Consider the following 25,523-nt stretch of genomic DNA (forward strand, 5'->3'; position numbering starts at 1 on the left):
GAGCTGAAAGATTCTCCTGCCAGGTTTAAAGGCGTCTCTGGAAAATTAGCAAAACTGAGTGGTGACGGGCAAGCCAACAGTTTGCGAAGCAGGCAAGCAGGCAGGGCCGGGGTGAGGGAAATGAGCTAGAATTGATAAGGACAGCTCCCGCCTCTGCCGAGTCCACTGAGCTGGTCCTCACCGCGCTCCACTGCACTTTCCCGGGAGAAGAAAGGGCTTTATCTGCTACCTCAGACTATTAGGCTAGGAGTTTCTCGGGGCAGCACGGATAATCGAAGGGGTTCCCAGCTTTTGGAGGGCTAAGAATCGCCCACCCGCACGCTTGTCAGGTCCCCTTTCCTACCCCCCAAACTGGACCAACTGCGAAAAGCAAAGCTGCAGGCACGAGTTGACCTGGAACCTCCGCCGACGGTCGCCTCTGCGCTCTCCGGGAACCCCCGGCTCCCCACTCCCCGGCCTTTCCTTTCCTCAGGCCCGGCATGGACACGAGCCCACGAGGTGTCTCGGCCTCCGCCGCCACTTTGCCGTCGCTGCTGCCACCTCTGTCGCTGCCAAGAGCCGAGCCAGGGTGGTTTTAGGAAAGTGAGGGACGAAGTGTGTGGGCGGTGGCGAGAGGAGTAGCAGGGAGCTGAACAGGCGCCCCGACCCCAGACAGGGCCCTTGTGGTGGCGCTCACGGATTCAGTGCCTTCAGACCTTACTCCTAGGGTCGGGGTCCTGGGGCGCGCCGGGCAGGAGCCAAGCTGAGCACTGATTGTCGTTCTTCGCCCTCCCCTCCCCTCCACACCCTTCCCCACCCCGACCACACCCACCCCCTCCACTACCCTTCTCCCCTCCCTCCCATCCCCCACCCCTGTCTGCCAGGTTGGAGGAGGATTTAAAGCCAGGTGCGCCGAGTCAGCTCGCCATGTCCAGATCCGGGGACAGGACCTCCACCTTCGACCCCAGCCACAGCGACAACCTGCTGCACGGCCTCAACCTGCTGTGGAGGAAGCAGCTGTTTTGCGACGTGACCCTGACGGCCCAGGGCCAGCAGTTCCACTGCCACAAGGCCGTGCTGGCCTCCTGCTCGCAGTACTTCCGATCGCTCTTCTCCAGCCACCCCCCTCTCGGGGGAGGGGTCGGCGGCCAGGACGGCCTGGGGGCCCCCAAGGAACAGCAGCAGCAGCCGCCGCCGCAGCAGCCGCCGCAGCAGCAGCAGCCGCCGCCGCCGCCGCAGGAGGAGCCCGGGACTCCTTCCTCCTCCCCCGACGACAAGCTGCTGACCAGTCCCCGGGCCATCAACAACCTGGTGCTGCAGGGCTGCTCGTCCATCGGGCTGCGCCTGGTGCTCGAGTACCTCTACACGGCCAACGTGACCCTCTCCCTGGACACGGTGGAGGAGGTGCTGTCGGTCAGCAAGATCTTGCACATCCCCCAGGTCACCAAGCTCTGCGTGCAGTTCCTCAACGACCAGATCTCGGTACAGAACTACAAGCAGGTGTGCAAGATCGCCGCGCTGCACGGCCTGGAGGAGACCAAGAAGCTGGCCAACAAGTACCTGGTGGAGGATGTGCTGCTGCTCAACTTCGAGGAGATGCGCGCCCTGCTGGACTCGCTGCCGCCCCCCGTGGAGTCGGAGCTGGCACTCTTCCAGATGTCCGTGCTGTGGCTGGAGCACGACCGCGAGACCCGCATGCAGTACGCGCCCGACCTCATGAAGCGCCTCCGCTTTGCGCTCATCCCGGCCCCGGAGCTGGTAGAGCGGGTCCAGTCTGTGGATTTCATGCGCACCGACCCGGTCTGCCAGAAGCTGCTGCTGGACGCCATGAACTACCACCTGATGCCCTTCAGGCAGCACTGCAGGCAGAGCCTGGCCAGCAGGTAGGAGACAACAAAGAGGAGGGCGGGGGGTTTGGGGGGGGGGGTTGGAAGCAGGAAAGGCCGGAGGGAGGGGAGGGGGCAGAGAGGAGCGGGGAGAGGGGTGGGCTGCGCGGGAGGCTCTGGCAAGCTGAAAACAAACGCAAACAAACAATTCAGACTGTGTGGGGAAAGTTGATTTCGGGGTCCCCGAAAGGTCAACGGGGAAGTGGCCTAACAGCATCCCTGAGCGCTAGAAAGCCCACGTTCTCAACATCCCCAGAGCAAGAAATGTGGGACTTGTGAAATTGACAGGCAGGTGGGGCCAAAGGCCCGGGCAGTTACAAGTGCGGCTCTGGAACCCTCTCTAACCAGTCCTCCCTCCAAATTTCAAAATGAGCTGGCTTAAGGAAAAGGTTTCTGCAATGACAAGTCCCACCCCACTCCACCTCTTTCCTGCCTTGGGTGAGCAGGAGCGCCCTGGCGTCGCTCCCTGAGGAGAGCTTTCATTCTTTCTGTCAGATACTCAAGGTTTGTTGTTGCTGTTGTTGGTTTGTTGTTTAGTGACTGAGGTCTGCTCCCTTTGGAAGTTAGAGCTCCCAAATGTTTGGTCTATTAGGGTCACTATTGGAAATTCTGGCATCACAGACCCAGGCAAACTTTTCTGTCTTGTGGAAAGCCTTTCTTTTTCACTTGTAAAGGAGAGCAGAGCAAGAGGTTTCAGGATGTCAGAGTGAATCATGCCTAGCAGCTCCCATCTCTAAGGGGAGCACAGCTGAAAACTGGTAGGAGGAGAGTCATCTGGCTCCAGTTAAGTCCTTGCGCTTGCTCTGAAGTCACAAAGAAGTTGGGGACTTTTTGTTGCTCTTTGGAATGTGTCTGTGTGTGCTGCAAATAGGGTTTCATGTCAAAGGGGAGAGAGAAATGATGCCTTTTTAAAACGTTGCTGAGTTTTAACTGTAGGAATTGACAGTCATATTTTATTGGCTCCAATTTTAAAACCCCTTTTAATGAGCCCTAGCAGAGCGTTTCTTTCTCTTTTTAAAAAAGAGAAACAGTATCTTCTCAGTTTCTCATGATAAAACATCATGATTTCAGATGCCAGGCTATCCCAGCCTAATCCACCAGAGTGTTACATGGTTTAAAAATCCATCATGCCATTTTCCCATTCAGAAGGATGTCTAATGTGGGGGGAGGGGGGTTCATTTTGCTCAGCTTTATGGAATTAAACATTTATTTTTTAGTCATGATGCTTCTACTAGATGCAGGTAGAAATGTTTTAAGAAAAGGAAGATACTCTCTACAGCAATGATGTTCAGGTGAGGCCCACAGGGGAATGGGAAATCTTGGATTTAGAAACCTTCTAAGTTGATTTTCTACTATTTGTGAGAGATGAGTTAATGAATCGTGTCAATAAATGACAGTAGGACAATAGCACAAGAAAGAACTCAAACCCTTGTGTGCTTGAATAGTGAGCACAGGAGTCCAAGTGTGAATAAGAACATGGAATGTACTTTTATTTTTGTAAGAATTTTTCATTTGTCTAAAGATCAAAACTTAGTGCAATGGGCAAATGTCACCACACCACACCATTATCTTAACTTTTATCACTTTTAAATGACCTACAGGTATACTTAACTTAGCATATATTATACATATTCAGGAATTCAGACAACACAGTTATAGTCCTGAACATACATTTACTGGTATTTTTAAAAACATGTAAAATCTAGTAGAAACTCAGAAACCCAGAGGGATAATAAGATTAAGGCTTACCTTGTTTTAAGAGTGACTTTGGGATATGAGCATTACAAATTTGATCTTTTAAAGAATTTCCGAAGCCCTCAATGCACTTTTACCTGATAAGTATGTTCTAGGGCTCAGTGTTAGAACAGTTGACTTTCAAAATGCAAAATCCACTTTCCACCTTCGTCTGGATTCAGCATACCAGCAGGGCCTGCTGGTTCTGTCCTGGTGGATGGCTGAGATACCAGGCTGCCTGGCTCCGTGACGACACCTTCCAGCTTCACTGGGCCATATCATTTGAAGGATATGTAGTGGTGTCTGACCACTAAATGCTTACAAGTGTCATGGATGCTGCAAGAATCTGATACTTCTGCGGTAGGAAGAAAACTGTATTTTTCTTTAAAAGCGGAAGATAGAAGAAAACAGTTCACGTGAACCTGTTGTTGATCTCAAAATAATATAATTTAGCTTTTGTTCCATTATTGATAACTGTAGCATTTTAATTTGGGGGGACTAATGACATTATTCCAATTTTAATTTGCAGAAAGAAAGAACGACTAACCATCAAGATCTTAACTTTAATGTAGACAAAAATGCTGTAAGTTGTAACCAATAGTATTATATTGGCCCATTTATTATAGCATCAGCAGAATATAAAAATGTTCTCTCAGACTTATATGTAGTTTAACAGAAGGATAAATGTGCTACACAATTGCTTCTGCAAATACATCACTTTTATTGAAGACAATTGAATGGAGATGCATTGTATATATTACTTTTTATCCACCTATAGTTTTTAAAGTCTAAACATGAAATAATTCCTCAAATTTAGGCAGGGAGTTTAAAAATTAAAATTGACTAATCTGTTGGAAAAAGTACAAAATATAAGGAAAGAGAATCACTTCAAAAAGAATTTATTTTTTTAAGAATACATGTTATCTATTGAAAGTAGGGCTATTAATGTAATGACAGTATTTTAAATATTTTTAAAGATTATTAAGTAATTTTGAATTCTTATTACATCTAGAAAAATAAAGCAACCCAAGCCTGAAGACTTTATAAATACCCAAATTAATATTTAATTTTTGCTCTAGTTGCTTTAGTCTTTCTGAGTATGCCATTATGCTCAGATTCATGTTTTATTTTAGCAAATTAAGCATAAGAATAAATTAAAAATAAAAGACTTATTGTCTTATATTCAAACATATGCATAACTAATTTAAGAGGAAAGGACTTCAGGAGACAAAAATTAAGACATTCGAAATCTTACTTCTTGTTTTCTTTTGGTTTTTTTGAAAGAAATATAAAACTTAAGAAATAAGTTCTTGAAAAAGTTTCTGGAGAAGTCATTTTTAAAGACTTCTAAAGCATGAAAATTTAATAAGTGACATAACATGCAGTGTTTAATACATTAATAAGTAAATATCAGAAGACATACAGTCTAAGTTTAGCTTAAGCAACCCCAAAAGTTTTTTATTTGTATTTTTAAAATTTTAGTGCATAATTTAGTAGCTATTCAAATAAGTCAATTTGGACTGGATTCATTAACTTCTTTTTTACATCTTCATTGCATCTCACACTATGTAGCAGTTAAATAAATGCTTACTGAAAGTTGAAAGAATTAAGATTATAAAATAAGAAAGCTCAGTGTTGCACTTCACCAATATGTTCCTCAATCTACATTATTACTATGGCACATAAAAAAAGTCCATTGAACCTTCTACAGGAAAACACCCGTAATAGAAAAGCATTGTTGAAAATAATCATATTTTTTAAAACATTTAACCACCAGCTATAACAGTCCAATGTACAGCCTTATACTGAAGTGTAGTTTTCCAGAGAATATATTTTATAGAAGACAGAAGGCTACCTTATAAAGATTTCACTCTCTAAAAAAGTCTATTTAAAGATTTCATATAAATTAATTTAAAAATCTACTTAAACATCAGGAGCACAATTATCTATTGGCTAAAATGACTTGTAATGTTTAAAAAGCCATTAGATTTCCTAATACACAGCTTTGATTCCTGGCTTTGGTGCTTAGAAAGTGTTTCTTTAAATGTAGGACTATATTTTCTATTGGTTCTCTTCCTGAGGCCTGAGTAACAACCTTAGCAAAGCAAACTAATCTTCTATCCATGTATTCTCTAAATTGTTACTTCCCTTTCTATCAATTTGATACCCTCAGATTAGAAGTGGTTAGGTAGTTAGATTTTTGTATCAGAAGTTACCCAACCATTCAGAATACAATTTGTTTATTATGTGAAACAGGACCATTGATTACAAAATTATATCACAGGTATGGGAGCCAGATAGTTATATCCTACAATCAAAAGGCAATTAGAGTAGATATTAATGTGTTGTATTGGCTTAGAGGATTTACTGACAAAAGGGGACATGTTCAAATTTTAATTCATATCTTGTATTTTTTCCGTATTTATGAACATGTTGAGGTTCACTCATTACCTTAGCCAATTTCCAAGTATCTCTATTTTCTTAACTTAAAAATGCAGTAAAAAAATATAACACTTTATTTACAACAGCTACTTTATACCAGAGGATCTTCTAAGCATTTTATAAACATTAACTTATTTAATGTTCAAAACAGCCCTAAGGGATGAGTACCAGCATTAGCCTCATTCAATAGATGGAAAAACTGGTACACAGAGAAGTTAAGCATGTTGTCCCTGGTTGCACAGCTGCTAAGTGGTAGAACCAAAGTCTGAGCCTGGGGAAGTGTGGCTCTGGAGTCTGTGTTCTCACCCACAGTGTTCCTCTTCTTGCTATGAGCCTCTCCATGCTAGGATATGATCTAGTGATCGTCCTTAGAGTTATATATAGACTTAAAAGACTTTCCTTTTGGAAAGAAACTTGTGAGGGTTAAATATTAACGTGTCTGACTTTAAAAGAAGTTAAGGAAAGGTATTGTTCTAGGCCTGGGGTCAGAATTTTTTTTTCCTGTAAAATACCAAATAGTAATTATTTTTGGCTTTGGGAGTCACACAATCCTTGTTAAAATTACTCCAGTCTTCCCTTGTAGCACAAAAACAGGACAATACGTAAATGAATGGGGTGGCTGTGTTATAATAGAACGTCACTTGTGGGCACTGAAATTTTGTATAATTTTCACATGTTATGAAATATTCTTCTTCTTTTGATTTTTTTTTTCCTCCACCATTTAAAAATGTAAAAACCATTCAGGGAGGAGGGCATATATAAAAACAGGAGGCAGGCCAGATTTGTTGTCTGAGTCATAGTTTGCCAACCCCTGTCCTAGGCACTTGGAATGTATCAATGAACAAAATGGACACAAAATTTTGTCCTTATTCCGGTGTCCTCACTCTAGACCGGCCAGATCTCAGGGGGTTTGTCCTCATTCTAGTGGAAAGAATCCCATTGATCTTTCTCCCTCTGCTTGGAAAGAATACAAGTCTCAATAATCCTACCAATGCCAAATTAGAATTTCAAGTTTCCATAATAAAGCTTAAGAATTTAAGTAGCAATCTCAGGAAAGTAAAGAGTAATTAATTTAAAAAGTGAACGAGCTGCTCATTTTTTTCAAGCTTACTATATAGAGAACCAACTAACATAGATTGGTCATTATTCGGAAGAGGTTTAAATATCATTTGTATGATATTTTAATGATTTCCAATAGGAAAGTAGTCAGGCACATTTAACACATTGCTAAGATTGACGTGCACATGTCCAGCAGACTAATCAAAGCACATAAATGAACATATAAACAATTATTTTTCTAAATGCCATCCTATATCTCCAGCTGCTTTGGTCAAAGGGTATGTGTTGTCAGGACTCCTGACTTCCAAGTGAGTTAGCTGGATTGAGTAAATCTATAGTACCTCCCTGCCTTTTCCAAAATGAGTAACCACTGGAGGAGCCCTCCTGCTGTTGTAGGTTTGGTTTATGTGTCTGTCTCCCTCAGTAGATCAAGTGCCTGACCTTGATCTAGAAATGTGAGTTCAATTTGAATTGATATCGGTCTTAAGTATAATTGAGGTGGACACTTAGAATTCAATTAAGTGTGAATTGAAAAAGCCAATGTTGAAATAAAAATGGAGGTTATTTTAAAGATGACTGACACACACGCAATGTTGTTTACCAACCACAATAGTAACTGTCACTGTTGAGTACCTACCATGAGCTTGACATATTACTTACTTACATATTCTAGTCCTTGTAACATTCTTCTCATCTTTTTAAATATTAGAAAATTGAGGCTCAGAGAAGATAAATAATTTGTCTAATTATCTAGATAAGATTGAGTTGGGAGTCAGTCATCATCGTCTGAAGAATACTCCCTTGTTGCGAGTATATTTTATAGATATGGCTTATACAGAAAGCAAACTCTAATCTACAACTTCCGTATCTTTGTTTTACCACATCACAGAAGAGATTAAAAGTTACAACTTTCTAATGCTTCTTCAAACCCACCCAAACAAAAGGAGTGAGAGGAATATTTTGGAAAGCCAAAATTCTTTCCCATTGGTCTAACATACTTAATTATTAGTTCTGAGATTAAGGAGCTCTATAATGGGGTTGCTGAGATTTTTCACTATGAAATTAACTTACTAAAAATACAATGAGCCAATATATTTAAGTAAATCAATAAAAATAAGAACTTTCAATTTAACTATGAAAAATAATTGTGAAAATAAAAAATAAAACAAAACAAAGCCTAGGAGCTCGAATTTAAACCAAGAGGTTTTTTTCCCCCTAGACTTCTGTGCATTGGTAGAATACTAGAGTGGTATCAGCTTTGTTTCTGTGAGGACAATAGAAAGCTATTCGTGTTGGTGATACTTACAGGTGATAAATACAACAGGTAGAAGCCAGAATTATAAAAATGCCTGTATACTCTAATAACATAAAATAAGATTACTCTAATTGGAAATTTATTCTGTTTATATTTTGTTTCAAGAAAATCATTTTGACAATTGTTATGCCATAAATGTTTATACCTTCTGTCATTCACTTAGAATTTCAGAAAATATATTCATTGTTATGTCCTTTCCATTAACTTCCAAGATAATTCATGATGCATGAATTACTAGTGATGATTTCTTTAAAACACACACACACACACACACACACACACACACAAACACTATTATGATATGGGCAGGAGAATGAGTTAACCAGAGGAAGGACTCTCAGTTGTAACATAGATGAAACCGTGAATATATCTATTTCCTTGTGAATATTAAAACAGCCTATCTAGTCACAAATAATATTTATGAAAATAGGGTTAGAACTGTTTGCAACTTTAGAATTAAAGCAGAAAGATACTAGAGAAAGCCTACAATCGTGAGGAAATAAAAACAGTGAATGTCTATGATGCAAAGAGAAAATAAATCATAGGGAAGTGAAAAAAGAAGAAAAAACAGCAGTAAGGGAAATACAAGGAAATATGGGAAACCAAAGAAATTATTAAAAGATAAACCATCTGAAAAAGAAAGAAAAAGAGGACTAGCAGTGCAGGAAGATGAGCAAGGAAATTCTAGAGCCTGGAGAGTAGGTGTTCAGTATTTGTTGGACAAAGAAGTACAAATTCAGAAGCATTTAAGTCTCTACATACCCAACTAATATAGTTTACAAGGTTATTGATGGTGTTCCATTGAAAAGAGCAAAAAGTCAGTCCTTTACAAAAAAGACTGTTTCCCCAAGGAAAAGAAAAAGGTCAATCATGGTATCTTCACTCCTATAATTCAATTCAGTTCAGCAATTACATATTTGTAATTTGAGTTAATTAAGATGTTTTATTAAAAACTCTGTGTCCTTGTGCTAGATAATGCAGTAGTTCCAGAAGTGTCAGAGTTCAAAGGGGACAGTCTGCTATTCCAGTAGGAGGAGATGAAAATATAGCTGCATTCCTTGTAAAATCATCTTAATTTTCAGTATAATTGGAACTGGCAGCAGACCTGAGAAGCATAGGGGCCTTCACAACCTTGGGCGGCTTTTCTAAATCCATGCCTATGACCTCACGACCCCCACAGTGGGAACTTGGGACGATGCATTGCAATATACCACTAATAGGAAGTTCTGCTGTGAAATATCCCCCACGTTTGTACTGAACATAAATATATCATCCACTAAGCCCTGAGCTATGTCCTGAGATGCAGAGTTAAACAAGACAGACACATTGCTGACTTTGTGCAGTTTACAGTGTAAGGAAAAAGAATAAAGAATTACACAAATTAATCAGACTGGTAATACATGCTGCAGGTTAGCAAACTTCCATGGGATAACATGTAACAGAGTCCTATAACCTCACTGGGGAGACCAAAGAAGACTTTCTCTACAAAGAAGTTGAAGATGAGCTATCCAGAGTGATGAGTCTGGAGGAAGGCAAGGTGAGCACCCAGGGGAAGCACAAGCTGGGAGAAGAGCCATGCGCATGAGCACCAGGCAGAGAAAAGTTTGGTACCTTCCAGGAACTGAAAGAAGGTGTGAGCGGCTAGGGGTTATGCGGATGCAGGAAGGGTTGTCGAAATTAAACAGGAACTGGTAGGCCCACTAAGGATTATCCACTACGTGGCCAAATTCCATAGTGGAAAATGGAATTTTTATTTTATTTTAATTTGAACTGAGAAAATAAGCCATAGTATGGTAGAAACACTGTCTCTGAAATCATAAACCTAAATAGGTGTCCTAGGTCCACTTTAGCTGAGCCCCCCCATCAGTAAAATGGGTTAATAATTATAGTTCTACTTGCCAGGATAGCCTGGCACTAGCCTGAGACAATGAAAAAACCATATACACAGAAAATGCTATTTAAAATCGACTTATTAATTTTCAAAGATACAATAAGCAAAATTTACCTGAATACATTTTTGCCTATCAAGAAAACTCTCGAATATATCTGTGATTTCACTGGAGCACAGAATTAGTCAGATTTTTCAGACCAGATGAATGAAGTTGAAGGAACCTGAAGGTGAACACGAGGACATCAGAAGGAAGGGGGAAAATTAGACTTTCTGATTGCTCTCAGTAATCTATATATCATTCTTCAAAGGGAAAATGATGGTCTTTTTAGATGTAAAAGCCTTCCGTCTCTTCCATTCATAGAGGAGAGTCCCTCTTTTTAATCTCATAAACTCAAGCTTAGAGGCTTCGCCCGTTTCTTGCTGTCCCAAGTCCCTCACGTACCTATGTGAGGTCCTGGGCTCCCAGGGCGCCTGTGAGCGGGCTGGTAAATTGCACCTGCGCAGGGACTCTGAACTTCCTCAGAGCTCAGCTGGGCCACCGTATGGAGACTGGCTCACTGGAGGCTGCAGAGAAGTGAACTGAAGAATTACAGTCAGTTTCACTTCCCTGCCTTATGTGCCTTCAGGTCCCTCTGAAGACAGGCGAGGCCAGTGAAATGGAGAGGAGGAAGAGAGACAGCACCAATATTAGAGAAGAAAGAGTCCTTGCAAATGTAGGGGCAATGTAGAAAAACGCGGATAGGTGGATGTGTGTACATGTCTGTGTGTGTACCCACGGAAAAAGTGCATATTGCCGGGTGCTGGCTTTAAGTTTTCTGTGCAGTGATTTCTGAGATGTGTTTTTAACAGCCGAAGGTCTGTTTTGTACACGGCAATGGGAGTGGGACTGTCAACAATTCACAGTCTGGCACCAAGTGAGGAATTACTTGGTTGGGAGGGTCAGTTTTTCATCAGAAAGAAAGTAATCACATTTGTAAATCCCGCTTAGAACAAAGCCGCAGACCACTCTCTGGCCCTGATTTTTAGCACCCCTCAAAACCAACCACACCAGAACATCCTGGGCAAATGGGAAGGATTAGAAGAGAGAATGTAAAATCTGTGAGTCTGAGACAGAAACTTTGAAGGAAAAACTTTAATGCTTTAATACGCAGACCAGGACCTCAGCACTTTCTACCCCATATGCATTAACAGGGGTTCATTGATACTGTTCCGGATCCCAGACAATATTGGTGTATTCTATAGAGGCAGAAGTGTGTGCCTTGTAGCAGAGACCAAGTGGGTGGATTGGTTACCATGACAACTGTACCACTACTGTCAGTGGCAATCCCTGTAATCTCCCTGTTTTAAGGTTTTCACAAGTGTTCCCTCCAAAATGACATTTGTAGATAGGGACTACAGAGTAGAGCTAGGAAATACACATGAGGGGTTATGTTATAATGCAAGTATCTTAAACAGTTCTTTAGCATAGTAGTTAAGACCCGAACGTCACACAAATGTGGGTCAAATCCCACCTTGACCACTTACAAACTGGCTTTCTTTGGGTGATTGACTTAACTTGTTTTCACATTGCTTATCTATAAGCTGTACATAATAATACCCACTTCATTTGGGCAGTTCTGAACGTTGGGAGAATGTATGTACAACACTTCACATAGTTCCTGGCTATGAATACTTTATAATCGGTAGCTTTTATTTTTATGAGAATAGTTCTATTTATATCTAATTTGCTTTTCTGTTCACTTGTTAGGACTCCTAATTCCATACAATGTGTTCTTTCTAGAGCTGGATTATCCCAAGTGCAGCGCTGATAGAGATAATGTTTCTGCTGAAAGTTTCCATTTTATACACCTTTGAATGAACGACAGAGCCTAGGCCAGTCTTGGAGTCTGTTCCATCCTCATGATCTATCCATGTCAGCAATTGACAATGTTAGAAAAATCATGGTGGATTCACATTGAATGACTTTATTAAGCTCTAATTTACATAATACACAATTCCTTTTAAAGTGTAAAATCCAGTAGTTTTAGTATATTCAGAGTTGTGCAGCCATCAGCACAATTAATTTTAGAACATTTAGCAATCAGACCCCATCTCCTTCCTGCCACAGCACCACCCCCCACCCCAGCCCTAGGCAACCACTAATCAGTTTCTGTCTCTAGAGACCCATAGTATTGTTTGTTCTGGGCACTTCAGATAAATGGAATCACACAATATGTGGTCTTTTTTCTGGCTTCTTTCATGTAGCATAAGGATTTCAACGTTCATCCATGTTGAAACATGTAATAGTGCTTCATTCCTTTTTATAGCTAAATAGTTTTCCATTGTATGGATATGCCACATTTTATTTATCCATCAATTGATGGACATTTGGGTTGTTTCCACTTTTGCTATTAGCAAATAATGCTGCTCTGAGCAATTTATGTACAAGTTTGGGTATGGACTTAGGTTTCTAGTTCTTTGGGGGATATACCTGGGAGCGGAATCGCTGGGTCATACGGTATTCAGTGAACAATGAATAAATGTTTCACCTTTTGAGGAACTGTCAGATTGTTTTCCAAAGCAGCTGCCCCGCTTTGCATTCTCACCAGCAGTGTATAAAGGTTCCACTTTCCCCACATCCCCGCCAACGCTTGTTGTGTCTTTTTGACCACATCATGGCTGTGAAGTGCCAGCTCACTGTGGTTTGCATTTCCTTAATAGCTAACGATGTCGAGCAACTTTTCACGTGCTTATTGGCCACTCATTTCGTTTGTTTGTTTTGTTTGGAAAAATATCTAGTCAAATCCTTTGGCCATTTCTTAGTTGGGTTATTTGTCTTTTTCTTATTGAGTTCTGAGCCTTTTAAGGATTTTTAGTATAGCTCCTAGATCATAGCCAGGGCCCATCTTCTGCAGGAATTGGCTGCTGTAGCTGACAAAAATGAAAAGAAAATGCATACAGATTGTACAGTGAAAACTCTCAAGATACTTTTATATGATACATACGTCTATTACTAAAACTCTTGGTGTTGGGTATGACAGAGACAGTATCTATGGTCGATTTTGTTGTTTATTTTCTTCTCTGTATGATTATTCTGGCTTTATGTTGACTTAGGCATTCTATTTCTCAACTGATAATTTGGACTCGGTTTAGCAAAGCTTTCATTCAAAAAATATCCATTAGATTAATTTATTTAAATTTTCTTAGAGGTACATAAGACATTTCTATTCAAACTGTGTTTATACAATAACTATTTTAGGGAAATGAGGTGAAATTCTTTGGTTGCCAAGACAATGGAATGAGGTGATATTTTTTGGTTGCCAAGACAATGATAACTCACGATAGCCACTGCAGAAGAAGAAATGTGTAAAAAGAAAACAAAACTGCAAAACAGATGCTCTCAATTGGAAGGGGCTGCAAAAGTGTTCCTTATGGGGCTCAGCAGGAAACAGCACAGCCCAGGATTTTCAGTCATGGCTGGGTTTCAACTAAAGTCTTCACGACACATATCGCCAAGGCGGTTTCTGCCATGGAAAAGCTAAATTTGACATGAGAATAACTTGCCCACTTTCATCTTCCTTTGCTACAGTCTCCTTGCAGTTTTCCTCAGGGATAAAAAAATACCTACTACTCTTGACAAGAAATTGCATTTACAACTCTTAGTAGATTAGGTATTATTACTTCACTAACTGTTGCTTTGAGTGTATGGATATGGAAGAATGTTCAGCAAATCGCTTCCTAAACTTAATGTTTATGCTTCTGGATAGACAATTTCTATTTTGATTATGAATCTCTTTGAACATCAAATGTTTGCTTTCTGTTAAGGTTTACAATCTCCATTACATAACAAAGAAGACTCCAGATCTGGGGGCAAAGTGGTAGGAATTCTGATGTGGATTTCTTTATCTAGATACAAAGTGTTATCAAAGGTATATGATAATTTTATAGTTTCTAGTATGCACTGCCAACAGATCCCAAGAAAGCAGGTAACCCCTCTAAATTAGTCATTTGTGTATGTTTAAAAGGCAGGCGTCTTACTCACACAGAGAAGGTACTAATTCTAGCTGTCACTTGAGTATTTCTGGAAGCTAACAAACTTTCAGCTGTCCCTCAGACATTCTTATATTGAAAATTTGGAAAAAGAGAAAGCAGCTGAAGCAAAACTGAAATATGTAAACATCACTCTAAAGCGCTCAAAGAAATTCAAGGTATGGGATTTCTCCCGACGCAGAAAGCAGCAAACTAAACCGGCAGCAAGTAGTCTAAGTAAAAAACTCTATTCCAAGGAAGGGGCACCCCCTGTACAGAAAGGAGCCCCTCAAGCCTTCCAGTAGCCTAGTCAAACTGAGAGCCCAAGTTCCAGAAAACGATAGTCTTTTTGACCTAGAAAGAATAATTCTCAACTCAGAAAGCTGTGTCTGGAAATGCTTCACTTTTTTTTATGGCAAGGAAACTGTAGAGTCTCAGAGCATAAGAAACACTTAAAATTTGTGAAAGCACAAAGAAATTCATGTCTGTGGCTTTACAGACAAGAATTAGAGTCTGCCACAAAAGCGGATGTGAGTCACTTCTCTCCATTAGCTTGTATCTGTTATTATCCCTCCTTGTTGCCCTTCCTCCACTGGAACATTGTTACCCATTACATTTACTACATATGTACAGGACTTGAGCACCAAACAGAGGAGTACACAAGGACCCTACCTCCCCACATTCCAAATTCTCCCTAGAGAGTATAGATGGCAGGCTGCTATAAAGTAGAGTTATTTTGTGCTAAAATTAGGAAAGCTCTTTCTCAAGGTAGTTATGTACATTTCACCATAGAAGGCTCCTTCTCAAGTGTCTGTTCCCCGAAGTGAGTGTGAGATTCATTGGTCTCTTTCTGCCCTGCATTCCTGTTGACTGGACGGTTCTGAGGAAAGCTGTATTAGTCTGCTTGAGCTGCCATAGTAGAATAACACAGGCTGGATGGCTTAAGTAACAGGAATTTGTTTCCTCACAGTTCTGTGAGGCTGGAAGTCCAAGGTCAAGTTGCCAGCAAGGTTGGTTTCTGGTGATGTCTCTCTTCCTGGCTTACAGAGAGCAGCCTTCTCTGTGTCCTCACATGGCCCTTCCTTGGTGTGCAGAGGCAGAGATTCCTGGTGTCTCTTCCTCTTCTGATGAGGACACCAGTCCTATCAGATTAGTACCCCACCCCAATGACCTCATTTAACCTTAATTATCTCCTAAAGACCTATCTTCAAGTACAGTCACATTGGGGGTTAAGGCTTCAACATATGAATTTGGGGATATACGATTCAGTTTGTAACAAGAGCCAATAATAGGATCCAGGAACTAGAAAACAGGTTAGGGAAGCTAACTGAATTGTTACTTCTCAACTAGGTCTATAGGGCAAAGTTATATAGGCGACTGAGCAATGATCCAAGTCAGCAATACATTAATCGCTAGTCCAGGAATACAAAGCTGGAAGAGAAAAATATCCTCTTTCCTCGGCCTCATAAGGTCTTGCTTCAATTAGTAGTTCTCTTAAGAAGCAACAATAGAGATTTTTAATGAAATATATCTTCCCTAGCCCTACCTCTAAATAAATTTTTAGAGATTCTAAATAAGATTCTAAATAAATTGAGATTCTAAATAAATTGACCTGGAATGTAGACCCAAGAACCTGCATATTTTGCTACTGGTGGTTTTGGACCACACTTTGAAAATCATGAGACTAAAACAAAGAATTGCTTCTGCTTTCCAATTTGCAACATATCTGTTGTAGAAGATGGGAAAACATGCTAACAGTGATTTACTGAAAGCTAAGTTTGAGGGAAATGCGTTGCAAAATTAAAAGAAATCTGATAAACTGACACGAGAATGGGGGAAATGAGTCACAGGGAAAGTTATTGGAATTACCAGACTCTAAGGGATTTATTTCCTGATGATGGGACTGGGGTACCTACCGCACTAGAGAATTTTCAGAATAATGCAAGCCACATAGTTAGAGTGTCCACAGTTCAGCCTCAGAGAATGTGGTCAATTTCCCCAGGATAATTTGTTCCTGCCTGGCAAAGATCTGATGATTGAAACGGACATTGTCATGGGTTGGTTGATTGGGAGGGTCGGGGAGGCTTCCACGCAAACAGACGCCCTTTCCAGGGGGAACACTGGGGAGCCTCTTAGCGTCGCAAAGCCCTGGAGTTAGGGTTTACTTCAGCATTAGCCCCTCCAGGGTTGGTGAAGCAGCAAAAAACAGAAAGAACTGGCTCCCCACAGGGAAGGAGAAGAAAAAGAGGAGGAGGGTAAGAGATTCCTATTTCACCCACAGCAGCAGGGTGTCCCTAAGCTGGATCCCACAAGCCACACCTCATTGTCTCCACAGCACACACACCCCGGGCCTTGCTCAGTCCCTTGCTGCTTATCTACCCAAAAGTAAGGGTAACCTTCTTTATTTATCTTAACCCCAGGATGATTTCATAGGATTATTCTTCCCCTCACATCAAATTCTGAGCCCATTTAGAAGGTATCAGCTGAAACTCCCTTTGCTTGAATTAAAGATGGACACTTATTAATTGCCATGAATATTCCAAGAGAAGCCTGGAGTAATATATTCAGTTACTAACTAACTTTTCTCACTGTCTTCCTGCATGGCCACTCCTGCAGTGACTCTCCAACTGGAAACAGCCGGCTTGGCAGGAGGCTGGCTCCAGCTCCTCAGAACGAGCTTCCTAGTTTCCCCACGAGAAAGCTCTCCCTGGAGTTAAGAGTAATGGGTAAAATCAGGCTCCAGATCATGAGGTAGGATCTGGCCACGCTTCCCCGCAGCATCATCCAGAATGGCTGGACTTTCTTTGGAATGCTGCTTCTGTTAATATATTCATTTTGACTGTTACGACCTAGACCCTCAGAGACAAGTAACTGTAGCCGGGTATGTGATAGACTGAACTTGAATTTTCAACATTATTCCGCGATCTTGTGTCTTTCTGCACTTTTTCTTATGCAGCAGGTACCCATTTCCCCAGGTCAGGAAGTCACTCTTATTTCTTTGGAAAGCCGGCCAGATGGGCAGGAGAGAGAAAGGGAGAGAGAGAAGAGTCTCCATAATGAGATTAGTTCTCAGGGGGCAGCATAGCCTAATAATTGAGCTTTATTAGGAGTTTAAATGCAGGCATTACTTATGAGTCCATCACTAGCATGAGAGTGACACTTTATCTCCTCCTGTCACCAAGCCACCCAGAGCTTGAATGGCTCCTTTGTGACAGGCTGCATTGAACCACTTCTCCCTTGAAGAAGGAGAAGAGCTTTCTCCCATTACACAAACGTTGGTTGTCCCTGCCAGCCTGTTCGGTAGCAAGCATCTGTGCTAGTGAGCAGTGAGATCCTGTGTCCCACTTGCAGGCATGAGGATTAGTCTAGGAGGTAATACTTGCCACTCAACTTCCTCACAGGGATGCAGGGAGGATTAATGAGATGCTATTTCCATTGCAATTTATGCTCTTCAGAAGAAAGGCACTAAGTACTAGGTATTAGAATTAGGGATTATATAGGTAATCAAGCAAAGAAGATATTCAACTGCTTCTAGTTACTAAAGGAAGCTTTAATCTGGGAGTTGTGGAAGGAGGGGGGAAATGCAGTGAGTCTAAACTTGGCGGGAAGCCATGGTCCCTCATGAAGCAAAAGACCAAGGATGGAGTGTGAAGTGCTATCTATGTACAGTATAAACATGGACCTGTTCTGGCCCTGGAGGCTTATGATTTATGATCTAAGGTAGGAGGCCTACATTTCGTGGACTCAGATGAAGGCTTTCTTGTCACATCTACCTCTCCCATCATTAGCCAGTCTACCGGTTTGGTCCCAGAGGAAAGTGGCAAAAGCAGAAGCAAACTACCCCATCCACATACAGGAAGACATGGTCACATTTCCTAATCCACCTGGAATTCGCACGTGCCAGGGAGGAATTGTGGAAGACCCTGGCATGCTACAGGGGCTCGGGCGAGGAGTGAGGGGGCAGGAAGACACTTACTTACAACTGCAATGTGCAAAGCTATGGTCCATAAAGAGGTGGATCTTCTCACAGCCAAACATAAGCAATGGCAGAGTTGTAATGTAACATGGTTTCCAGAGGTTCAGATCTTAAAGTCGCTGCTTCTTCCACTTATTATAGTGCGTCCTCAAACTATGTTTGCCTTCCTCTGGTAGGATGTGAGACAATTTCAGACGGCACACTAAAAACCATTTTTAAATGTATTGTAATAATTAGGTTAGACATTACTACATTTGAGCCTGTATTAGAAATAAACAATTAACCCGTGAAGTCCATAACTCATAAATATGATTGCTTAGAGCAATAATTCTCAATATTGCCTGCACATTAGAATCACATGGAAAGCTTACAATGAAACAAACAAAACAAAAGAGCAAAAAACCAATGCTGGGTCCCACCTTCAGTCATTAAACCAGAATCTCTGAGAACTTGACCCCATCCTAGAGATTTTGTAAAAGCTTTCCCAAGTGATTCTACAGAGTGAGCAGCACTAGGAACCACTAAGATAGAATGGGATTAAATATTTTTTTAAATGAGCAGTTTTAAATAAAATATTAAATATTTATTTTTAAATAAAATATTAAATAATATCATAGTGTGTGGACATGGCAAATATCACAGTTTTTACCTTGTGCTAATAACTGAAATGTGGTAAACTTTCTCTCTATCATGGGTAGCTCCCATTCTATGAGACAATAATAATCCTAAAGAACAAAGAGAAAAACAGGGATATCCAATAAAAATCATGAATATAGGGCGCCTGGGCGGCTCAGTTGGTTAAGCGACTGCCTTCGGCTCAGGTCATGATCCTGGAGTCCCGGGATCGAGTCCCACATCAGGCTCCCTGCTCGGCGGGGAGCCTGCTTCTCCCTCTGACCCTCCCCCCTCTCATGTACTCTCTCTCTCTCATTCTCACTCTCTCAAATAAATAAATAAATCTAAAAAAAAAAAATAAATAAATAAATAAATAAAAATCATGAATATAGTGGTATGACAACAGCAAGGCTGATCATTTGGACATGCTCAAGTGGGCATTAAGGACCAAAGGGTTTAGGTTGGTGCCGAGGAAAGGTGCAGTTTAGATCTGGGTGTTTGTCAATAAGACTGTTGCCCAAAGTATTACCCTCTGACTCTTCCACCTTATAGTTCAGAAACATGGATTTTCCTCTTCCCCTTTTGCCTTCCGATGTTCTCACCAACCATACTCACTGACTGGACCTTAAAACAGATGAGAGAAAAAAAAAAGGAGGGTGACAAAGAATCAGTAACGATGTGTTTTCTTGAAGGTGGGATTACCAGTGACTCTTCTCACCCACTCGTCGTTTTGTTTATCATTTCTTCATTCATACAAGAAGCATTTACTGACCACCTAATATATTCTAAGTCCTTTTTGCTTGTAAGTGTAAGTCAGAATTTTTCTCAGCGAGCATGAGTTGTCTTTATGATATGATCAAACAAATCTTAAAGTTACTTCCATCTTAGAAAAACTGAACCCCGTATATGACTGGCCATTCTCCAGTCACCATGCAGCGAGGCTCGTGGTGGTAGGAAGAGGGGCAGCTCCAGTGTCAGAAGCTGGGAAGCTAAGGCATTTCCAATTATTCCTGACCCTGAGGATCACCGAAGGGGGGGGAGGGGGGAGGAGGTGTGTGAGAAAACCCTAGAGACATTTCCTCTGTGAGACAGAGGAAATAAAACTCATCCTGAGGCACTAGAAAAGATTCCCAAGCCCTTTTTCCTCTATTCTTTCATCTGTTAAATGGGGATAATGATACTTTGTGTTTACCTACCTCAGAAAGGCATTATCAGGTCTATTTAAAGGCTCTTCCAATGAAGGCTGCTGTGTAATTACCAAGAACAGCTATGATACAGAAACCTAAATACAACAGCAAATCAGCTGGAACAGATTCTCAAGGGAGTTTACTTCTCTGGAAAAATTTAAGAAAAGGGTAGCAGCTCTCCTCTGGGGACTTTTGGGTACCATTCTAGCTGGAAGTTTAGGGAAGGCTAGCTGATTTTCCAAGTCTCCTCCTGGCCAATCACTCAGGATCTTCCTCTGCTTACTTTTCCCCATGGTCTAAGCAGTTTCCATCTGAAATTCCTCTTTCAAGTTTTTTCAGACCTTAACTCAGAAACTCTTTTATCCCTGAAAAGAATCGCAAGCAAGGCATTTACCTGTGAGAGAGAAAGAGAGAGGAAAGGGAAGTTATAATGTGGGGACAATGTGCACCTTATAGATGATAGGTAATAGGGGGATTTCTTTGATAGTTTTTAAAAAGAGGACTGAAGTAGTTGATCATTAACATCAGGCTTTGCTGAATTTCATTTGACAAAGTTATGGAGGGTAGATCCAATGGGAGCAGGAGCACAGAAAACAGGAACACCATTCCTCCATCAGCTCAGGAGAGAGCCAACCCAGCTGATTCAGGCTAATACACTTTGGCTGAATATAGAGATAGGCTGAAGAAACATTATGGGTCTAGAATAGGACTTAGCAAAACATCAAAGATAGGAAGAAAAAGGAAGAAGTATCAAGATTATCATAAAACTTGGTGACTTGGATAAGGTTTAGTGACATCCTTAACAGAGAGAGAGAGAGAGAGAGATAGCAGACCAGAGAATGAGCAGTTTGAATTTATTAATGAGATCTGGATCCACACCACTGTAGAAAACCCAATGGTTTTATATTTTTGTGAAACTTACTTGTGCAGTGAAGATTCTGGCTATTTATAAACAGCACAACCTATGGCTTCTGAAAGACTTCTAAGCAATATAAGAAAAAGCCAAATCTCAATGATTGATTTTCACATGAGTGATTGATAAGGTTAATAATTATGCAGAATAATAATAGTTATCATTTATCTATTGATAACCATGGGAACTACATAAGAATTTTCCATATGCAACCCAAATGTCAGCTGGTGTCTTCCCGGATCTGGTAAAACTGTTCCAAACCCCACCAATGTCATGGCCTAGGGAAATCCAAAACCCATTCTCAGGTCTGCGAATCCCTGGGGACTTGCATCTCCCTGGCTTTTCCGCCTCCCAGACCAGACGTGAAATTGCCCATTCACTCACTGCTTGTGTAAAATGCCAAGCCATCACAGGCTTAGTGAAGTCCATTGAAATTGGAAAGGAATGGGAATGAGTCATAACTTCTTCCAGTCTTCTCCAGCCTCTCCGCTGGATTATGTCAGAGGGACCAGTTGTTCTCTCCCTTCACTAGGCAGAGACACTCATTTCCAAGGCATCAGCAGCACAAAGTACTCTTCATTTGTTAAAGGGACTGGCTCTGGAAGGTGGTTTCATTCGCTAGTAGCAACCATTTATTTTCCCATTACACTTAACCCTCATGACATTCCCACTTTACAGATGAAGCAACTAAGGCTTAAAGAGCCCAAGAATATAAACCTATGAAGTGGCAGAAAGAGAATTTAAATTCAGGTCTGGCTGACTCTTACATTAAAATTAACGTGGCCTTTAGAGGATGGGAAAATGATTATCTACTCCAGTTTACTTTGCCACTTCAAAACTGCATAGTTTTTCCGTCAAATCTCTATGTTTCAAAAAAAAAAAAAGGCTATGTACTCCTAAAGACCGTAGATGAGGAACTCTAGAGTAAAAACCCCAATGAGTTAGCATTGTTACAGAGAGAACAAGTTAAGATAATTAAAATATCTAAACAATGGAAATACAGCACTGTTATTTTTAAGTAATAAAACTGGGATGGGAACATAGGCCACTAGCTTATCAAACCTGCAAATTACACAAAGAAATAGCTAACACTGATGATGACGATGAGGAGGAGAATGGTAATGATAGCACTTACCTAGCGCTACTATACATGCTTGGCAGATACTATTTAATTTAATGAAAAAAAAAACCCCTATGCCTTTTAAGTCTGTTGTTATCCCTATTTTATAAATAGGGTTAAAAAAGGAAAAGAGGCTAGCCCAAGGTCATTCATCTCAAAAGAGCTAAAGCCAGGGGCACCTGAGTGGCTCAGTCCGTTGAGCGTTTACCTTTTGGTTTCAGCTCAGGTCGTGACCTCAGGGTTGTGGGATTGAGCCCCACGTTGGGCTCTGCGCTAAACTGAGAGCCTGCTTGGGATTCTCTCTCCCTCTCCCTCAGCCCCTCCCCCTGCTCGCTCTCTCTCTTAAAAAAAAAAAAAAAAAAGAGGCCTGGGGTCTTGCCCAAGTTGTAGGACTTATATCCTTAACAACTTAACAACCAGGCTCCCTGTTTCGAGAATCATGATGTTTTCAATAGAGTCCCCTCTAGGATGGAAGTAAGTGCCATGAGGGACAAGGAATTTATACTTCGTGTTCCCACCAACAACTCTAGTGTTTAGAACAGTACCTGGAACATAGTAGGAACTCAATTAATAACTGCTAAATAATAAGTGAATTGAAACAAGATATCTAAATCAGTAGAGGATATAAAAACCTTTAAAAATAGTCACACGTTGATGTTTAAGATATTTAACCAGAAGAAATATAAGATAGGAAAAACCTGGCTGAAAACATTTGGTTTAAAAAAAATCTGTATTCATAATCCTCTGGAAGCTGAACAGGAACCCAACACTGCACTGTGACCACTAAAAGACTACTGTAATTTTATACTGTAATTTTATAAAGCCTTAATTGATATATATACTTATATAATATGTATCATATCACATATCATATTTGTTACTTTGTGCACAATTCTGATCACATCTTAAAAAGGGGACAGTAATAGTCTAGAAATACTCAAAGGAGGTGAGTATGACAGTAGGGAAAATGGAAACTTTCTCAGAAAGAAATAAGGATTTTTGACACTAAGTAGAGAAGACATATGGCAACTATCTCGCAATATTTGAAGTGCTGCCATGACACAGATACAGGAACTTGCTCTTTTTTTTCCTAGAACACTTAGGTAGATTTTCAGGTCAGCATAAGGAGAAAAATATATTTAACACAACTGTCCAACATCTTTTAACAATAAGGTGCATTTGAAAAACCAAGGTCCATTTTGTTATAAATTGTCAAATTGATAAAAATAATTACCTATAAAAAAACTATTAAAAAGATTTCTACGTTAGGGAGAGAGGGGGACCAAGTCAGTGACCTCAAGCCTGGCTATATGCTAGTTAGAATCAACTGAAAGACTGTGAAACATTATTGATTTTTAAGGCGTCATTCCAACTGAATCATAATCTCTGGGAGTGGGGACCTGAGAATCTGTATCAAGAATCCAAATTTTGTAATCCCCTCAGATGATCCTGGTGACTCGCCAGGCTTGGGGATCACCGATCTAGGTTACTTCAAAGTTCTCTTCTAACTCTCTGATTTAATGATTCTTAGAAGATTGCAGAATGTTTTCTTTAATAAATAAATGAGAAAAGACTTATAATCTGTAAAATGAATTTAGTCTAAGTGTACATAGGTCGCTCTAAAGTACCAGCAGACCACCCGATTTCTTCAACAGGTTAAAACTCTCCTTGCAATCTAGTTAATGAAAACTTTTTCCATGTATCATGGAAAGGTAAACTTTATCTGGCCTGTTTCCCAATTATTAAAGTTCCAAATCACTGAAATATAAATAAATGAGACTTTACCGTACTTAGAACACCGGTATGATGAAAAATTTGTTTACACCGGGAGGTTTTAGGTCATCCTTCAATCATTCATCCCCGGAACCAAAGTACATATGCGCATGAGCACACATGCATATACACACGCGCATGCGCTTGCACGCACCCCCCCCCACACACACACACACACAAATGTGACACATGGTAAATGTTGGGCACTTACTGAGTTGGAACAAAGGAGACCTTCAAATTCCATCGCCTTTTTAACCTTATATTTTTCTAGGCAAGAATCTGAGAAGCCAAATCAAAGGCATCTAAATCATGTTATTAATCATGACATACTAAGCTCTTTGTCTCTAATTCCTCGTCTTTTAAACACATTACTTTGGTCTAGGTGGTGCTAAGTTGAGGAGTAAACGGGAGTATTTTGAAAATATTAACAAATTTGAAGAGATCATATTCACTTTGGCTAAATTGGTTCCCTATGTAAAGAGCTATACCAGGTAGCCATTTGAAGGAACTCTAATTATTGCAAAAGGGCTACACCTGTAGATTTTTCCTAATCTAAAATTAAACCTGTAAGGCTCTGCTGGAATCATTTAGAAAAGAATAATTGAAACTCCCTTCAGCAAGTTAATTCAGATTCTCCTAATTTTACTTTTCTGGTTCACAAGGTATCTTTTTTATCATGGTGTTTTCAAATTGAAACTCACACACATCAAATAAATAGCATGATAATCAGAGGTTTCAATATCCAATACACACTCATTATTATCTGTCATTATTGTCAGTGTCACTATTATAATTGCACATTGTAAAAAGAATGGAAGCTTTTCCACAGGAATTATTCACATGTATTACTTTCTAGGAGTAATTGAATAGTTGACATTGCATTTATATCAAAGTAAAATATGTGATGGTTTTTCTCATTTGTTTTATTCTTAAGAAACAAGAAATGTAAAGTGATCTCTATTAGTCCCCTTTATTTGGATCCAGAAAGATTCAGTTTTATGTAATTTCCAAATGTATATTTTCTTATAACAAGGCTCAAAAGATATCCAATATGATTAAAGTGATAATTTTCCAAGAACATATAAGGTAACAACTGGGTAGTGAAGTCCTCTTAATTAGCTTATATTTATATACATGAACTCAACAAGAATCTCAGTAAAAAATACTACTTTTCTTTTTTAACTATTTAAGCAGGTTTGGTATGTTGAAATGAAGTCCACGTTGTATTGCCAATATCTACAGATTAATAATAATTTACCTTAGAGTTTATGTAGAACTTTCACTTCGTCATTTTATGTAATCCTCATGACAATGTGGATTAGAGACAAGCAAGTCAGATACTATTAATCTATTTAAAGATGAGAAAACAGAGGCTCCAAAAAGCCAAGTAATTTATACAATATTACTCTGCTAAATAGAAAATTAGCCTTAGAGGAGCTCCTGGTTGGCTCAGTCAGCTGAGTGTCTGACTTTGGCTCAGGTCATGATCTTGGGGGTCCTGGGATTGAGCCCCATGTTGGGTTCCGTTCAGTGGGGAGTCTGCTTCTCCCTCTCCCTCTGCCCCTCCTCCTGCTGATTCTCTCTCTCTCTCTCAAATAAATAAATAAAATCTTAATTAAAAAAAA

General features: G+C 40.4%; 1 protein-coding gene across 1 annotated transcript in view; it reads left to right on the top strand.

The window, feature by feature from the left end:
• The first annotated feature begins 875 nt into the window (after positions 1-875).
• Positions 876-25,523, top strand: part of KLHL14 (kelch like family member 14) — a 95,145-nt gene continuing 70,497 nt past the window's right edge. Inside the window, exon 1 of the mRNA XM_028098334.2 lies at positions 876-1,862. Coding sequence (XP_027954135.1) covers positions 907-1,862 — 956 coding nt within the window. The 5' untranslated portion in view covers positions 876-906. The remainder of the gene's footprint in view (positions 1,863-25,523) is intronic.

The sequence above is a fragment of the Eumetopias jubatus genome, unplaced genomic scaffold (genome assembly GCF_037043125.1).
Source record: "Eumetopias jubatus isolate StellerSeaLion01/CBP00866 unplaced genomic scaffold, mEumJub1_p1.0 scaffold_16, whole genome shotgun sequence".
Taxonomy (NCBI): domain Eukaryota; kingdom Metazoa; phylum Chordata; class Mammalia; order Carnivora; family Otariidae; genus Eumetopias; species Eumetopias jubatus.